Genomic DNA, 16,901 nt, shown 5'->3' with positions numbered 1-16,901 from the left:
CAGCTACCATTGCTACGACAATAAACCAGGGCCTCTTACAAACCCCTAACCCGGTCTGATTAGCCGCAGGCGGTTCTCCCTGGCACAGACTCCCCGGGCTGACTGTTTTGCCCATTACTCACAGCATTTCCAACAGAAAGGCTTCGTTTCTTATTTCTTCCTCTAAGCCACGGGCCCGTGCCTTGAGTCCGTCTTACCAGCTCAAAGGTTCCCCAAGCTCAGTAGCATAGAGGGCACATAGCTTCAACTAGGCCTGGAAAATAAGTTTGGGCAGCTTGCCAGTTCCCACACACACATACCACACACACACACACACAGCTCAGTGCACTCTCACTTCCTCCCAGTCTGAGCATCTTTGTGACCTTAGCAATGCCCCCCACACTCACTGCTTTCCCCACTCAAGCTGGCTCTTGCGGCTTCACCTTCCCTGTCCTGGAAAGACTTTAGAACACACGGCTGCTGAAAGCAGACCACTGGACACCTTTCTCCCACCAAGTATTCTCTCTCCCAACATCCTCCTCCCTGATCTAAAGACTTTAGAATCTGCCCTTGGGCCAGCCCTGGGCAAGAAAAGGGGCTGAAATTAATAAGTATCTCTGGTCCAGAGAAATTCATCATCCATAGGAGATTACAGCACAAAACCACAGGTGCATGGTGTTTGGATGGGACGATCTGGGTAGAGAGGCCACAGAACAACTGACCCACAAGAGGGAAGGTAGATGTGCCTGTCATTCTCCCCCAAATCCATAAAACCCTGTGTAAAGCTATGTCTTGGATGAGAGTCAAGATTGTGGCTGGATGGCTCATATGAAACACCCTGTCCGTCCCTCCCTTCCTGGATTCCTTGACTAGAGTTATGAAAGCTCTGCTCATCATTCTTCCAGGTCTGTCTGCTTGCTGGAACTTTCTTTCCATGAACCTTGACCTTGAGGTCTCACCTAGCCCCAAACCACACCACCCCCAAGCCTGCCTGAGTCAGCAACTGCCATGCTTCCTCCCGTCCTGCCAACCCCACGGCTGGTGCCCGCATTTCCTTCCCAGACTTTCTCTTCCATGCTAGCTTTGGTGCCCTGCCAAACCTGCCCCAAGCCGAAGCCCCAGCACTGGCTGACCTGGCCGCCCTCCCTGACCCGCCAGCTCCATCTTCTCTCATTTCTGTGCGTACCCATCCTCTCTCTCCATTCTTTTCTTCTAGAAATATTTCTTGGACTCCAGACTGGCTCTGCCCATTAAGAAGTGAGTGAGTGGCTGGAAAGATGGCTTAGCAGCTAAGGCATTTGCCTATAAAGCCTAAGGACCCATGTTCAATTGTCCAGGTCCCATGTAAGCCAGATGCACAAAAGGTCATGCATGTGCGCAAGTGGTGCATGCATTTGGAGTTTGATTATAGTACCTGAGACCCTGGTATGCCAAATCTCTCTCTCTCTCTCTGTCTTACATAAAAAAGACCAGTCTTTTGGGATAACCTCATAATTTTAAAAAAATGGAAATGATTGAGGGGCTGGAGAAATGGCTTAGCACTTTCCTGCAAAGCCTAAGGACCTAGGTTCATTTACCCAGTACCTGCATAAGCCAGATGCATGAGGTGGTACATTCATCTGGAGTTCTCTTGCAGTGGCTGGAGGAACTGACATGCTCATTCTCTCTATCTGCCTCTCTCTCTCTCTCTCCAATAAATAAATAAATGAATTTTTTTTAAAAAACAAAAAGGTGAGTGAGGGCTGGAGAGATGGCTTAGCAGTTAAGGTGCCTGCCTGAAAAGTCTAAGGACCCATGTTCAACTCTGCAGGTCCCACGTAAGCCAGATGCACAGTGACAACGTGAGTGCTCAATGTTGTACATGCACACGAGGGGGCGCACATGTTTGGAGGTCGCTTACAGTGGCTGGAGGCCCCGGCACACCAACATTCTCTCTCTCCCTCTGTCTTGTGCTCTCATAAAAACAAATAGAAAAAAGATAGGGGAAAAAAAGTGAGCAAGTTTTAATTCCAAAGTTCCCATTTATTTGCTCAGTAGGTGTTCCTGAGTGTTGGCTATGGTCAGCCTCAACAGGACCTCGAGATCCACAGACACAGCCCAGCAATTGGCCTCAGGATGCCACAGCCTGAGAGAGGAGGCCATCAGATAAAAAACAGTCAGCAGGTGGAGAGATGGCTTAGCAGTTAAGAGGCATGCCTGAGGAGCCTGAGGACCCAGGTTCAAATCTCTAGGTCTCATGTAAGCCAGGTGCACATGGTGGTACATGCATCTGGAGTTCATTTGCAGTGGCTAGTGGCCCTGGTGCCCATTCTCTCTCTCTCTCTCTCTCTCTCTCTCTCTCTCTCTCTCTCTCTCTCTCTCTCTTTCTCTCTCTCTCTCCATAGATAGATAGATAGATAGATAGAGATATATAGATATATAACATGAATAAATAAAAATTTAAAAATCTATTAAAAAGAGAGAAAGTCAGTCACCAGGTGTGGCCAAAGCTTTAGGCATAACTGAGCTAGAGAAGGAATTACTTTAGGTGGGCCTGAGGGCCTCAACCTTCAGAGACAAGGGCAGTAATGGTCAGGTGATCAACACAGAAAGACATTTAAGGCAGGAGATAACTGAGCATCTGTACGTAGCAGAAATCAGTCACCATCAATTGAGACAGACCCTAAGGGTGTGACCACATATGCCATGGACAGAGCCCTGCCTAGAGCAAGGTTGGAACCAAGAAGGCTTTGGACCCTGGCTCCTTAAGCAAGGGAGAGAGATCTACAGGTCTGTAGACTGGAAGTTCAGCAGCAAGCTGTCTAGAGAGGTAAGACCGAGAAGACGGGTACCATCCCCTAGAGCATGCTCCACTAATTGCAAGCGTAACTTACAGAGTGAGCCAAGCACCTCTCATGCCAAGGGCCACTTTTCCTGCCCAAGAATACGTGGCAGGGCAGCTGCTCTGGTTGTCTAGTTGCAAGCACCTTGGCACACAAGCAAGCCCTGTACTTTCTTCTCCTCTGCTGTGCCAAGATATGTTCCTCCCCTTCATAGCCTCATCTTTTATTTTTAAAAATAATTGTTATTTATTTATTTGCAAGTAGAGAAAAAGAGAGAAAGAATAGGCATTAGCAAGGCTTTTAGCCACTACAGACAAACTACAAAACTTTGAGCATCTGGTTTTAAGTGGGTACTGGGGAATAAAATCTGCTTTGCAGGCAAATACCTTGAACTGTTGAGCCATCTCTCCAGCCCCTATATCCTCATCTTCAGTTTGTGGCCCAGTCAAGTCCATAGTAAATAAAACAATGCAAAAGTTAGTAAATAAGAGAGCTTCAAAGAATCCACCCAGGTGGTGGTGGCTGGATACAAGACTTTTACATCACTCACTACACAATCCCATTCTACAGAGTTGGCAACAGAGGCAATAAGTTGGCCTAAGTGACCCAACTGAGATTTATCCCATTGCTGCTATAACAGAAAACAATAAATTTGTTTTCTTCAGATTCTATGGTTGGAGGTCAGGAATGGATTCTACATTTATAAAATCAAGATTGACAGCAGAACTATGTTGTGTTTGGAGGTTCTAAGGAGGAAACCATGCCCCATCCTTTCCAACTTCTAGAAGCTTCCTCTAACTCTTGAATGCTGCCTCTTTTTACATCTTCAAAGCTAATATCAGAGCCTCTTTCCTTTCTGTCTGACTCTTGTCCCCTATCCCCTCTCACAAGGGCGCCTGTGACTACACTGGGCCACCTGCATAATCCAGGCTCACCTCTCCATCCGGAGACCCTGTGTTTCATACATCTGCACAGTCCCCTTTCTGTGCAAGGTCATGTCATATATCCGGGTCCCATTGGAACCCTTATCCAGCCTACTGTGACCCTGCTAGCATCTGCTAGCCTCCCAGCCCCAGGCTTCCAAGAGCCCCCGCTGTCTCTAACCCATGGCTCTGTCCATATTTTGTTCTTTCAGAAGAAACAACGTTTGAAGCTGGAGTAAAAGTTCAGATCCACAGTCAGTCTGAGCCGCCTTTCATCCAAGAGCTGGGCTTTGGGGTGGCTCCGGGGTTCCAGACCTTTGTGGCCACACAGGAGCAAAGGGTAAGTTCTCTGGGTCCCCCAGATTGGTGGTCCTCAGCCTAGTCCAATTACCTGCAGAGGCCTGAGGAAGAAAACTAAGCCACCCACCCATGTCCAGCAGTACTCATATCCACCCAGGAGGTTGAAACAGAGCTGTGCTCCACAAATAGCTTTACTCCACCCCACCCCTCCCCAGCTCAGAGAAAGCTTCTGGGGACCTCCTTCACCCGCAATCTAGAACAGCCTGTTGGTTCACAAAATCAGCTGTGTTGGGAAACTTACCTTACTGTTCTTTCTTCACTGAACAGTTGAGGACATTTTTCTTCAGAACATTCTGCCACAGTAGACTTTATGTACAAGTTGATTTATTTTATTTTATTTTATTTACCAGTAAATGTTAAAGAAAATTGCTAGGCAGAGTTTAATGGTCTTATCATTTGTGCTAATGCAATTCAACATGGCCATCAAAAGGAAAGGGATAGAGTGGTCACTTGTTCCTCACCATACTTAAGAGGGGTGAAGCCTCTTAGGTGGGCTCCCGCCCACCCTTTGGTACAGCCCTCAGCAGAGCCACACCCAGCCAAATGGATCTCTGCAGGGAAATGGAGAGGGGGTGGCACCCTTTACCAAAGTGGGTTTTATGTCTCAGAAGGGAGACCTAGAATCTCAGTAAGGGGGCAGTCTCAAAGCAGGACAGTAGAGAGGAAGGATAGTTTCTTTCTCTTGCCTTCTGAATGTCTGTGGTGCTGGAGAGATGGCTGAGCAGTTAAGGCAGTTGCCTGTGAAGCCTAAGGACCCATGTTGAAGCTCTCTCCAGATGCCACATAAGCCAGATGCACAAAGGTGAGGCAAGCGTAAGGCTGCACATGCCCACTAGGTGGCGCAAGTGTCTAGTGTTCAATTTCAGTGGCTGAGGCCCTCCAATTTTCTCATTCTCTCCCCGGCCCTCTCTCTCCCCCCTCCCCTCAAAAAAAAAAAAAAGAGTCCCCAGCCAGATCATCTAAAACAATTTTCTGGGGATGGGAGGAGTGCAGCAGAAAGTCAGTGCTTGGTGAGGTGTTCCAGCTCCCATTGGTGAGAAGACCTCAAAGAAAACAGAGACAGAACAGCGAAAATGTATCTATCCTGGGAAGGAGCTCAGAGTGTCGTTAAAATGTGACCCCAGTGCTATCTTTCATTCACCTGGTACTGATCACAGCTACCCAGCCAGTTTATGAAGTGATGTTCTGCACTGAAAACGGATTATGCATTTGTAATAAAACTACATTTTTAACTTGTTCTTGACAGCCTCCATAAGTATAGACAACATGTGATGATAATAAACCCCTTCAACCACCCTCCCTCTCCCCCCCCGGATCTCTGCCCCACCGAACCTCATCTTTCCAACCAGTGTCTCTTCTATTTTGATGTCATCACTTTTTCCTCCTATGCAGGTCTTGTGTAAGTAGCATCAGCCACTGTGAAGTAGAGAACTAAATTTTTTTTTAAATATTTTTGTTTATTATTTATTTGAGAGTGACAGACAGAGAGAGAAAGAGGCAGGTAGAGAGAGAGAGAGAATGGGCGCGCCAGGGCCTCCAGCCACTGCAAACGAACTCCAGACGCGTGCCCCCCTTGTGCATCTGGCTAACGTGGGTCCTGGGGAATCAAGCCTTGAACCGGGGTCCTTAGGCTTCATAGGCAAGTGCTTAACCGCTAAGCCATCTCTCCAGCCCGAGAACTAAATTTTAAGTCTCCGAGAAAGTGCTGGTGATGCCGGCGTCATGCTCTACTCTGCACATGCCTGGTCATTCAGTTACGGCCAAGGTCAGCCTTCGGTGCAGAATGAGGCAGTGGGGCAAGGCCGGGGACGCTGGGAGGTTCGCCTGGTCTCTCCAGACCCCAGGGACTGAGGCAGGTGTCAACAAAAAGTACATTCTTGAGGTCAAAGAAAGAGGACATGAGATGGAAAGCTGAAACAGCTGAGGCAGCAGACTCAGGGCTAAGGACCAGGAAGAGTGAGAATGGGCATTGCCCGCCACAGGCACGCGGACAGACAGGCAGCCTCGGTGAGCCTGGAACCCGAGCTGTTCGCCCCTGCGTGATCTCGAGTACTTTTGACAGCAAACAAAGCCGGGCACTGGCTGAAGTGGCGCGGCCACATTTCCATCAGTAATGTGCTATAGCATTAGGGCTGATGTCCATGGTGAACAGAACTCAATGTGGATTGGCACAGAGATAACCAGGTCACACAGGGACAAAGAGGGAGGAAGGAAAGTGATACTAAGGGCTTGAGCAGTCGGGGAAATGAAAAATTAGAAACAAGCAGGTAAGGGTGGGGTCCATGTGAAATCCACCTGGGTTTGCTCCCACTGTTTATGATCTTATCATTTGTGTTGATGCAATTCAATGTGGCCATGTAAAGGAAAGGGACAGAGCAGTCCCTTAAGGGTAGGACTACAGGTCCAACCCTCCCACGGGGCAGGGGAGACCCGCCTGTATCTACAGATGTATCTGGAGCAAGAAGGATATTCTTTTAGCAACCCTGAGCTTTCTTAAACTGGTATTTTAAGGGGGGCTAGAGTTGTCCTAATATATGATCTTGAGTTACTAGACACTATGTTCACCTTTGTTCATCCTCAGAGGACATACAGTCAAGGAGAGATCTTGGTCAGGATTCCTTTGAGCAGTGTGAGCAAACCCATGTTGGTTCAAAGAACAGGTTACACCAAAAGGACAGGTTATACCAACAGATATTCCCAGGGGTTCTTGGATTCTGAGAACATCAAGATTGTGACTCGTGGTTCCGAAGCAAAACTGACTCTGAGGTTTGCTGAATGTGCCTAGCTAGTGTCCGTGTGGTGGTGACGTCCCCCTGGGTGGGTAGATGGGGGTCTATCTTGCACTTAGCATGCAGAGTAGTCACATACCACTTTTGGTTCATGAAACATAACTTCTTTCCCCTACTAGCAGAGGCTGGAGAGGAGAAAATTCTAGAAGGCTGCTGTTACTCAGCAGGCTGAGTGGAGTGTTTGCTCCTCCCCCGCTCTCCTGTGTGGGGTATGGAAGACATTTCTGGGCTGGGTGGAAGCCTGGGCTGATGATTCTTAGAAGGTTTAAGTCTCCATTAGTCTTGCCAATATGAAACAGAGCGACTCCCTATGGGGAGCAGGATGCAGAAGCAAAACCTCTTCTCTGCTTCCGAAGGCAAAGTGGCTATTTGCTTTGAAGGATATTCACAGAGAACCAGCTGCATTCATATCGGTGTTTCCATGCTCATTATAACTAATAACAAGATATTTGTTAAACATTCTACAGTCTTCAAAGCATTTCCACATCATCTCATTTCATCGTTTCATTCATATTAATAGAGAAATACAAAACCACATCCCAGAGCTAAATCTAATAATACATTATGTTTACACGTATACACGAAAGAGCATATTCATAGGAAATAAGACTTGAAGGAAATAAACCAAAATAGCCACAGTGGGGGAATTATGAATGATTCATTTTTTTTTTCTTGGCTTTTCACATCTTTTATAATGTGACTTTTGTCTTATTTATTCATTCAACAAATACTTGTCGAATGGCTACTATGAGTGAATTGATTGGGGGTGAGGTAATATGCTAAATGGACCTATTCCCATATAAAAACTATGGGTCAATATTTGCTTTAACAAAGGAAAAGAATCATGCAAGCCAAGTATAATTTGAGGATTGACCTCATTTGTATATTTTCATTCTGTCCAGTAGACCCTGGTCAAATCCTGTATTATATTGATTGCACAATTCATTTTTCTTTTCACACTTTGACATTTCTGAAATCAGTATTTGTTTTATGATTAATCAGTTCTTACAATTACAATGGAAAGTGATTTTCTTTCTTGACGGCACATAAAACCGTGGTGCACCTGACAATCTATGACAGATCTGTGAAATATGGTGGCTACTTTGCTCTCGGGCCAAGCTCCCACCACCTCAGCTCAGAGCTCAAGGAAACTTTGCAATAGGCCAGAGGTGACCAGATGGTGAGGAACAGAAATCCCTTTCCTGGAAGGTTGGCGTGATTTTTGTAAAGAAAATCGGCTCCAGAGAAAGCCTTCTAAGACTGAAAAGAGCTGTGCTATGAATGGGAAAGTCCTTTTGCACAGTAAAAGCCCTCCCACTCCTGCATAATTGCACAACGCAAATTTAGTTTTGTTTTGTTTTTAATTTGGTTTGGGCTTTGGGGTTTGGGGATGTTTGTTGTTGTTGTTGTTACTCTTGTTTTTTAATTCCAAAAGAATACACTCTTGAGGGGTCGAAGAGGTGGTTCAGCAAGTGAACTGCTTGCCTTGCAAGCACGAGGGCCCAAGTTTGAGCCTCAGTACCCCTGTAATGGCCAGCTATGGCAGCGCAGGCTTGTAATACCAGCCCTGGGGAGGCAGAGGCAGGATGATCCCTACAGCTCACCAACTAGTTAGTCCAGCCCAACTGGTGAGCTCCAGGCCAAAGAGAGACCTTGTCTTTAACAGAGATGGACGAAATTCCTGAGAGTGACTCCCAAGGTTGTTCTCTGGCCTCCACATGTGCATGCAAAATACCAAACCAAAGACCGCTTTCCTAAATCTGCCCTTGCTTCAACTCAGTTAAGTTGAGCCATGCCCCAACTCCTGTGAACATCCTCGAAGTGTCCCTCTGGCTAGCGCGGCTCTGCAGGAGGTCCTGCATAATCCCAGAGCCTCCACCACAAAGATGAGCGGCGGAGCCATCCCCTGGGAGTGATGTACACTCAGGAGGGGGTGGAAGGATAGCAGTGGTCCCTCTGTGAGCTTACCCTCCCTGACGGGGACTATGCTACAGAGACACTGTCCCATGGAATTCCCCCTCAGGGACCTCTCCAGGGAGGTAGCTATATCCACTTTCCAGTTAGGTAACTTGATCAAGGGCAAGCAGAGAAGGAAGCAGCAGATCTGGGCTCCAAGCTCAAATCTCTCAGGTTCCCACACCCATGTTCTTTCTGTGGCATCACACTGTGTGGTGGTAACTCAGCCAGGCTCTCCAAGGAGAGTGCACTGACAGCTAAGGCAAGGAGGGGGTTGTCCAGAGGGCATTTTCTCTTTGCTTAGATCCTTTTATATACATTTATGTTTTAAGACAGGGTCTCATGTAGCTATGTACCTTAAAAAAAGGCCTTGAACTTCTCATTCTCCTACCTCTACCTCCCAGTACTGGGATTACCAGGCTCAGCTCATTTCCTTTTGATCCTCACCCCAAGGAAACAAGGCTCTATGAAGGACAAAGCATCATGTCATCCCAAGTTAGTCTGTGCCCTGGGACTCTGGACAGACTGCCTCTCTGGGCCTCAGTTTCTCAATTTGTAGACAGAGAGGATTTGATTATATATCCTCATCCTCATAAAATCCCCAGCATTTTCCCACCCGCCAGGAGTCCCTGCTTATGTCTACTCAAGAACACAAGGGTGGTTTAAGATTCCTGAAGGGCACAAGGATAGTTTGGCCATTAGCAGTCCTTGTGCCCACTCCCTTGTTCTGCCAGCTGACTTCCTCCTTCAAGCCAGCCTATGTGGGATACTGTTAAGGTGTGATGAGTGTATAAGGCAAACCCCTCCCTACCTCTGAGAAGTGCAGCGTGGGCTCTTGCTGGTGAAAAGAAGTAGGGGGTGGGGTATATAGCAACCCTAAACTTCTAGGAGAGAGGCTCTATCTCCTGGGCCATGGCCCTTTTCAGGTCACATTTACAGTGATGACATCTCTACCTCACTTAAAGCCTGTCACACCCAAATCCAAACCCTTAGAATAGCATCAAGGCCTTCTCACCTCTCCAGCCCCATCATCTGCCTGTGCTTGAATAGCATGGACCCAGTGATAGCGAACCATCTGCCAACACTCCTGGCTCTTTGATATCTGTGCCCACTGTTCCTTCTGCCCAAAGCTGTTCCCTGGCAAAGGCCAATGCATACTTCTAGATATCACTCAAAAACCACAGTCTCTAAGACCTTCCTGTTCCTCCATCCTGACACTCTCAAAGTCCCACTTAATCATCCCCTAAGGCACTATGTACATTCACTTAGGTCTTTAGCAAATATCCACTGGGCACCAGATGCTCTGGAAACATGAAGATAAGACGGACCTGACTCCAGCCTTAGAGCACTCACAGAATAAGATCAGGGCTGGTTCTTGGCATCATACCTCTCTAAGAGATACAAAAGTCTAATAAGCTGGCATCCCCTTGTGAGTCCTACTCCTGAGCCCAGCACTCAGGCACTGGCTTTTCAGCCATCAGTGGCCCCCATCTCACTATAGACCGGGAGCGCCACTGTGGTCAAGGATTGTGCCCTTTTGACTCTGTGTTTCCAGAGCCCTGCTTGCACATGAGCTCAGAAAGTGGCCCTGCTTGAAAGAATGAAGGAAGAGCCAAACGCTACTCTCACATAGTCTTTCTGCTCCCCTCACCAAAACTCTCATTAGGATGAATACACCTTGAAAGGCCTTTCTTCCCTGAGGCTGCCTCGCTAAGCTGTGATTGACAGTGGTGTCCTTATAAGAGCTGCAAAGCCAGGGGTCCTATCAAACCAAAAGTTCACAGGAAAGGTCATGGTGGCCTAGAGAGATGGCTTAGCGGTTAAGGCATTTGCCTGTGAAGCCAAAGGACCCAGGTTCAATTCCTCAGGACCCACGTAAGCCAGATGCACAAGGGGCACATGCGTCTGGAGTTCATTTGCAGTGGCTAGAGGCCCTGGCGCACACATTCTTTCTCTATCTGTCTCTCTTCTATCTATCTCTCTCTGCTTGCAAATAAATAAATTAAATTAACTAATAATAAATAAATAACAGAAGGGCCAGCAATAGTGATCTGGAAGTCGTCTATGGTGGTGAGATGTCCCTCATAGCCTTGCGAGTTTTGTATACTTGGTCCCCACTGGTTGTATTTGAGGAAGCAGAGCCTTGCTAGAGGAGGTATATTACTGGAGATGGACTGTGAGGTTTATTAACCCAGCTTGCCAGTGCTAGCTATCTCACTCTCTTGTTGCTTTCTGCCAGCTTATATGGCAAGACATGATGCCCAGATACTGCTCTACTTGACATGATGAAACCTCCCCTAAAGACTATAAACTAAAATAAACCCTTTCCTCATAAGCTCCCTTTTGGTTGGGTGTTTTGTCCTAGCAACAAGAAAGTAACTGCAGCATCATCCCTGGAGAGGAGAGTGGAGGAACAGAGTAGAGTCAGGACAGGACCTTGAAATCTGTGAGCTGAGTGAATGAGTGAATATATGAGAAAATGCCAGGCTTCTGCACCAAAAATGACTCTAGCGCTGGTATAACAGGCCAAGTGATGTGAAGCCATTGCTAATCCCATGATTTCTTATGTGAATGCTTTCACCAGCTCCTGCCCCTCCTCAAAGAAGCTGGCAGCAATTCCTGTTTCCCAAATGCTTATACATATTCTCGTGAAATATTTACCCACCCGCCCTGCTTATACTTCTTTCTGGGCCTGGGGATGAACTGAAATCTTGGGTGTTGGCTTCTCTGTTCAGTAGATTACTTGGAAAACACAACATGCTGTTATATTTGATAGTATCCAAAGGGCTTTGAGAATACAGGGTTGGAAGGCCCTGCCAGAGGCATCTCATGCTCACCATGAACCACACCCATCAACTAGAAGCCAGAAATAAAAAGAGTTCTGAGTGCACCCCCGGACTTTATGATGCTAACTCACGTGGGCCTGATCCAATGTCACTGGAGAAGGCCCACAGTCACTCCACCCTTTGCATCAAACAGCTTCCCACAAGCCCATGTGAGGTTGTAAGAGGCAAACACAGACGCTTAGCCTACTGGCCCCGGATAGACGTACTGCAGGATGCCTGCGCCATCTGGCAGCAGCCTGAGCCTTCACCTTTGGAGTAGATCTACCACACTCCCAACATTCAGAAGGAAATAATATCTCCCCCCTTTCATCCTGCCCCCAAATAAAAAGGCCAGCTGTTGGGTGGGGAGGATCACTCCCCGCTTGTGACGGCTCCTCTCAAGCTTCCAAATCCAAATTCCTAAGTGCCTTTAAAAAAGAACACTCATTTGTCAATCTGACAGCCAGTCTCTGGCTCTTAATATCTGCTTCCCAGTCCCCATTAGAAGTGGAGGCTTGCCCAGTTGTTGTTGCTGTTGTCTTTCACTTTTGTTTCTCGAGGCAGAGGAGTGGATTTATCACACATGTCCTCAGGGGCTTCCGAGCTGCCAAAACTGGAGCCACATAAACATGGCCCCATTCATCCCCATCCCATCGATGCACTAAGGAAGTTCCAGGAAACAGAAGAGCTCGCGGTGTGGCCACAGCCTGCACATCCACAGAGAACAGAAACTAAGAATCGATTAAGCATCTACCAGCTTAACTGCTCCACCAGCTCCTGCCACACAGCTCCCTGCCCCCTGCCAAGTAGAAGTAGGTCCAATTCCCCAGATAGTTTTGCCAAGAGCCAGGCTTTCACCATTTTTTCCTACACAATATGAGCTTGTTTTTCTTACAGTGGAGTTGATGGCAAGGGGTGAGGGAAGGATGAGAAGAGTTCTTTAAGGAATCATTGATTGGCTAGGAAGAGCCAGATACCACATCTACTTCTGTTAGAAGAATCAAAAACTTCAGTCATGTAATCATGTTTGTACCATTCTCCACCTTGAGCTTCCTCCTCTTATTTCCTTCCTAAATAGATCTCTACACTTGTTTATGTGGATTTCTTCACCTCTTCCTCACTTCCCAGTCCACCTCTAGCACTCCACTAAAGCATTCCTTCATTTAGAGTTACCTTGAGATCTTTGGCTAAACCTTGTCTTCATTGATAAGGTCACTCCTACATCTTTATCTCAACCTGGCTAACAGCAGAAGTGGAGTTCACTATGCCCTTGCTGAGACACTCTTAGCCACTTCTATCTGGCCTTCCACCTCTCTGCCTTGATCTTCTCCATAACCAATTCTTGTCCTGTTCATCCTGACCTATCAGACACTTTTAAATAAGTTCACCTTTTCCCATGATTCAAGACTGCCATTCTCAGCCCAGATATCTTTTGTGCGATCCAGACTTAATGATGTAGATGGTACTAAACTCCCTACCCCATTGAGAGTCCAGTGGGCATCTCAAACTCTCCTACACTCTCATAGGAATCTCCTTTTGAGTCCTGTGGACCCCTCTCTTAGATTCCTATAGACATTTCTCTTGGATTCCTACAGATAGACATCTCTCTTGGGTTCCAGTAAATATCTCCCTTGGAGTCCCGCAAACATCTCAAACTCCCCAGAGTCCTCCTTTGGGCTCCTCCTTTGGGATTCCTATAGAGAGCTCCCTTAAAGTCTCAAATCAACAATCTCAACCAAATTCACCCTCTTCCCAGATCCACACCTTTACCCTTAAATGACTGCCTTCCTTAGTTACTCCAACCCTTTTAGTGACAAATCCCATTTGCTAGATGTGCAACCTTATACTTCGATCTCCTCATAAGTGAAATAAGAATCATGATGGCTCCAGCCTCAGAGAAGAGTAAGTGCATTCATTCATGTCACACCTATACACTATTTTTTGGCATACAGTAAGTTTCCATTAAATACTGAGTATTAATATTCCCTACCCCAAGCTTTGTTATTCCTCATCTGAGAGTAGGGGCTTCGGTGGTACCCCTGCTGCCCATCCCGACCATCTTCAATCCGTTCCCTGTATCAATGTGGTCTTTCTAAAGTGTACAGGGTATCTCCTGCCCTCATTAACCATGGGGTGAAGTCCAGAAATCTCTCCACAGACCCTTCTAGCTCTTGTCTCCCTTTCCAATAGTACCTCACTCTGCTCACTCTACCTCCCACACAGCTCCTCAGCTACACTACACTGGGTTACTCCTGAGCACTGCATGGTCTCTCCCCTCACCTCCTGCCAGCAACACCCTTCCCACCCTTTCTTCACCTAACTCCTCTGTGTCCCACAAGATTGAATGCTAGTGTGCCTCCTGTGCCTCCTCTAGAAGGCTACCCTAGTGTAGGCTGTGGAGATTTTTATTGTAAAATGTGTATATTATAGCCATCTGTTTACTCATCTCTCTCCTTAGGAGACTAGGAACTCCTTGAGGAGCTGACTCCATCTTGCTTCTGTTATTTATACTGCAGCATTTTATACGGTGCTTTACATAGGGATGGCTTTGAACTGTTTGATGGCTGAGCTGGAGAGATAGCTTAGCAGTTAAAGCACTTGCCTATGAAGCCTAAAGATCCAGGTTCAATTCCCCAGTACCCACCTAAGCCAGATGCACAAGATAGCACATATGTCTGGAATCCATTTTTGGTGGCTAGAGGCCCTGGCACACCCATATTTTCTATCTGTCTCTCTGTCTGCCTCTCCCCCCACCGTGTGTGTGTGTGTGTGTGTGTGTGCATGCGTCTTTCTGTGTGTGTGTATGCCTCTTTCTCTCTCTCAAATAAATAAATAAAATATTTAAAAATTGATTTAAACTGTTTGGTGGAATGAATGAATAAATGGCTGCATTAGAGAAAGAGAACATTGTCATATCACACACTCGTTCATATTCATTAATGCAATAAAGTCTAACTTCTAGACACTAGGTCTAGCTACATTTCCTAAGGTTATAACTACTGCTCAGCTCTCCAGTACACTCATCCCTCTGGTCTCACACAAGCCGTAAGCTTCCTCCCTCGTCTACTCCTTCATCATTTCATACTGACTCACTTACTGAACACTGATCTGCCATGATCTGGGCACTGTGTCAGTAGACATAGCAGTGAACGAGATTGGTCTGGCTCTTCTCGAAGCTTACAATCCAGCAGCAGAAGCAGCCAGCCAACCCATCATCGGTCTTGGGTGAGTGTATGGAACATGCTCCCAATGCACTGTTAACTTCTAGATGGCATTAGGATTAAAGCTATGGTCTTCCACATGCTAAGCAAGTTCTCTACCAATGACCTATATTCCTAGGCTTTTCTTTTAGCCATAAAACCTTTTATTAACATTTTTACATACCATGAAATTACTTTAAAAAAATTTGATCCTAGTTTTCCAAAAAGAAAAACCAAGGTCATTAGAAAGTGTTATTTTCATTCATATATTACAAAAGCAAAGAATTACTCACAATATGAACTGTGCAGTAAATTGCTTGCTGATCCCTAATAATATAATGTCTTTTATAACTATAATGCAAGTTTATACTTTGCATGCAACGTAGCCTACACATCAAAGTACGTATTAACAAAAACAAGTCCCAAAAAACATATACCCTCTTAGACTAATGAAAAAAGTTTTAACAGGAAATTTTAAATTTTTCTGATATTCATTTGATAAATATTTTTCAGAACTTAAAATCAGATTTTGTTTTTCAAGCAATATTTCCTTTGTCAAGCAATTCTACAAGTGAACATCAAATACTTATTTCTAAAATGAAATAGTACTAGAAATTCCCCATGGGATTTTTTCAAAGTGAAAGTCTAGCCTTCACTTGAATTTCAAGAACTTATAGCTATATACTACATTAGTAAAATTTGAAATAAAATTATTCCATTAATATTCACAGTTTCTTTTAAAAATATTAGTAGAGATAAATTATCCACCCATTTTAAAATCTAAACATCTTCACTGAACAAAAATAAATTTAGCTTCAGAACATTACCTGTTTACAGCAAGGTACTATAAATAGTGCACATTAAACTTTTCTTTTTTTACATTTTCTGAGATCTCACTAAATTGCCCAGGCTGACCTTGAACTCACTCTGCAGTCTAAGTTGACCTTGAACTCGCCTCAGCCTCCTAAATTGCTGAGAATACAGTTCAGTGACACCAAGCTTGGCTTACTATTAACTTTTTATGGGAGATGATGAGCTTTTGTTATTCCCAGGTAGAAGGATGGGAAGATAGAATATTGTAGAATGGCATCTGAGGGCTAGCTGTAATAACTGGCAGTCCATGTAAGTTGTGTTTAACCTTCAGATAGGACGTAACCAATTTACAGCACTAGGCATTTTAAAAGGTGAGGGGCAGGAAGATGCTGTAATCGAGCGAGTCCATGCAATAAAGGGATGGACTGAGGATGTGGCTTAGTGGTAAAGTATCTAGCATGTGTTAAGGCCCTGGGTTTGATCCTCAGCATTAAAAAAAAAGGGGGGGAGGTAAGGGAAACACAAGTGGCCAACATGCCCTAGGCTCCAGCCTAGGCCCAAGGCTAGGACTTCAGTAATGCCCACCTTCCATCAAGCTGGCACCCAGAGGACAGGGTTTACTCTCCTGCACCCTCTTTGTTGGCTCCTGCATCAAGGGCTTGTTGTTCATCTCTCAGTGGCTTGTTGCCTCTTTGGACCCAGGCAGAGGGGAGGAGGCCTGATATCTATTGATTCACCTGCTTTATCTTACTCAGGAGACAAGTTCATAAATCCAAACATTCCTTTGGTTGGGTCCCGCCAGCCCACACCACGTTATCTTTTGATTCATGAGCATCAGCCCACTATCTGAACTCTGAGCAGCTTTGGCCTTGGTTTCTGCTTTTCTTTAATAAGAGAAAAGAAAATCTGTAGAGGACACATCCACCCATAGGTTAAAAGCTGTCTCATCTTTCTTTTCCCAGCAAGAAGGTGAAATAATGACAAGCAAATCTCTTTGAGGCACCAACCACAGTGAGGGAAAGGAGGCGCTCACTCCCGCTTCTCACCCTCCCAGGGCTCGCCAGGGCAGAGGAACAGGGAACCTGAAGGAGACATCTCTCTCCTGTCCCCATCCTCTCCTCCTTCGCATCCATAACAACTGTTTTCTAGCCATCAGCGCTGGAGAAGTCCCTGAATTTGTTTATGTTGTGACAACCAGGCTGGACAGCCCCAGTAATCATTCTCTGCAGGCTGG

At 45.9% G+C, this 16,901-nt stretch overlaps 1 protein-coding gene across 2 annotated transcripts in view; it reads left to right on the top strand.

Annotated features, from left to right (window-relative positions):
• Window positions 1-16,901, top strand: part of Asic2 (acid sensing ion channel subunit 2) — a 1,263,387-nt gene that overhangs the window by 1,182,150 nt on the left and 64,336 nt on the right. For both annotated transcript variants that reach the window (XM_004664575.2, XM_045158533.1), the window contains exon 3: window positions 3,937-4,064. In XM_004664575.2, coding sequence (XP_004664632.2) covers window positions 3,937-4,064 — 128 coding nt within the window. The remainder of the gene's footprint in view (window positions 1-3,936; window positions 4,065-16,901) is intronic.

The sequence above is a fragment of the Jaculus jaculus genome, chromosome 9 (genome assembly GCF_020740685.1).
Source record: "Jaculus jaculus isolate mJacJac1 chromosome 9, mJacJac1.mat.Y.cur, whole genome shotgun sequence".
NCBI classification, from domain to species: Eukaryota; Metazoa; Chordata; class Mammalia; order Rodentia; family Dipodidae; genus Jaculus; species Jaculus jaculus.
The sequence above is the reverse complement of the archived record's forward strand: the minus strand, read 5'-3'. Positions and strand labels throughout refer to the sequence as shown.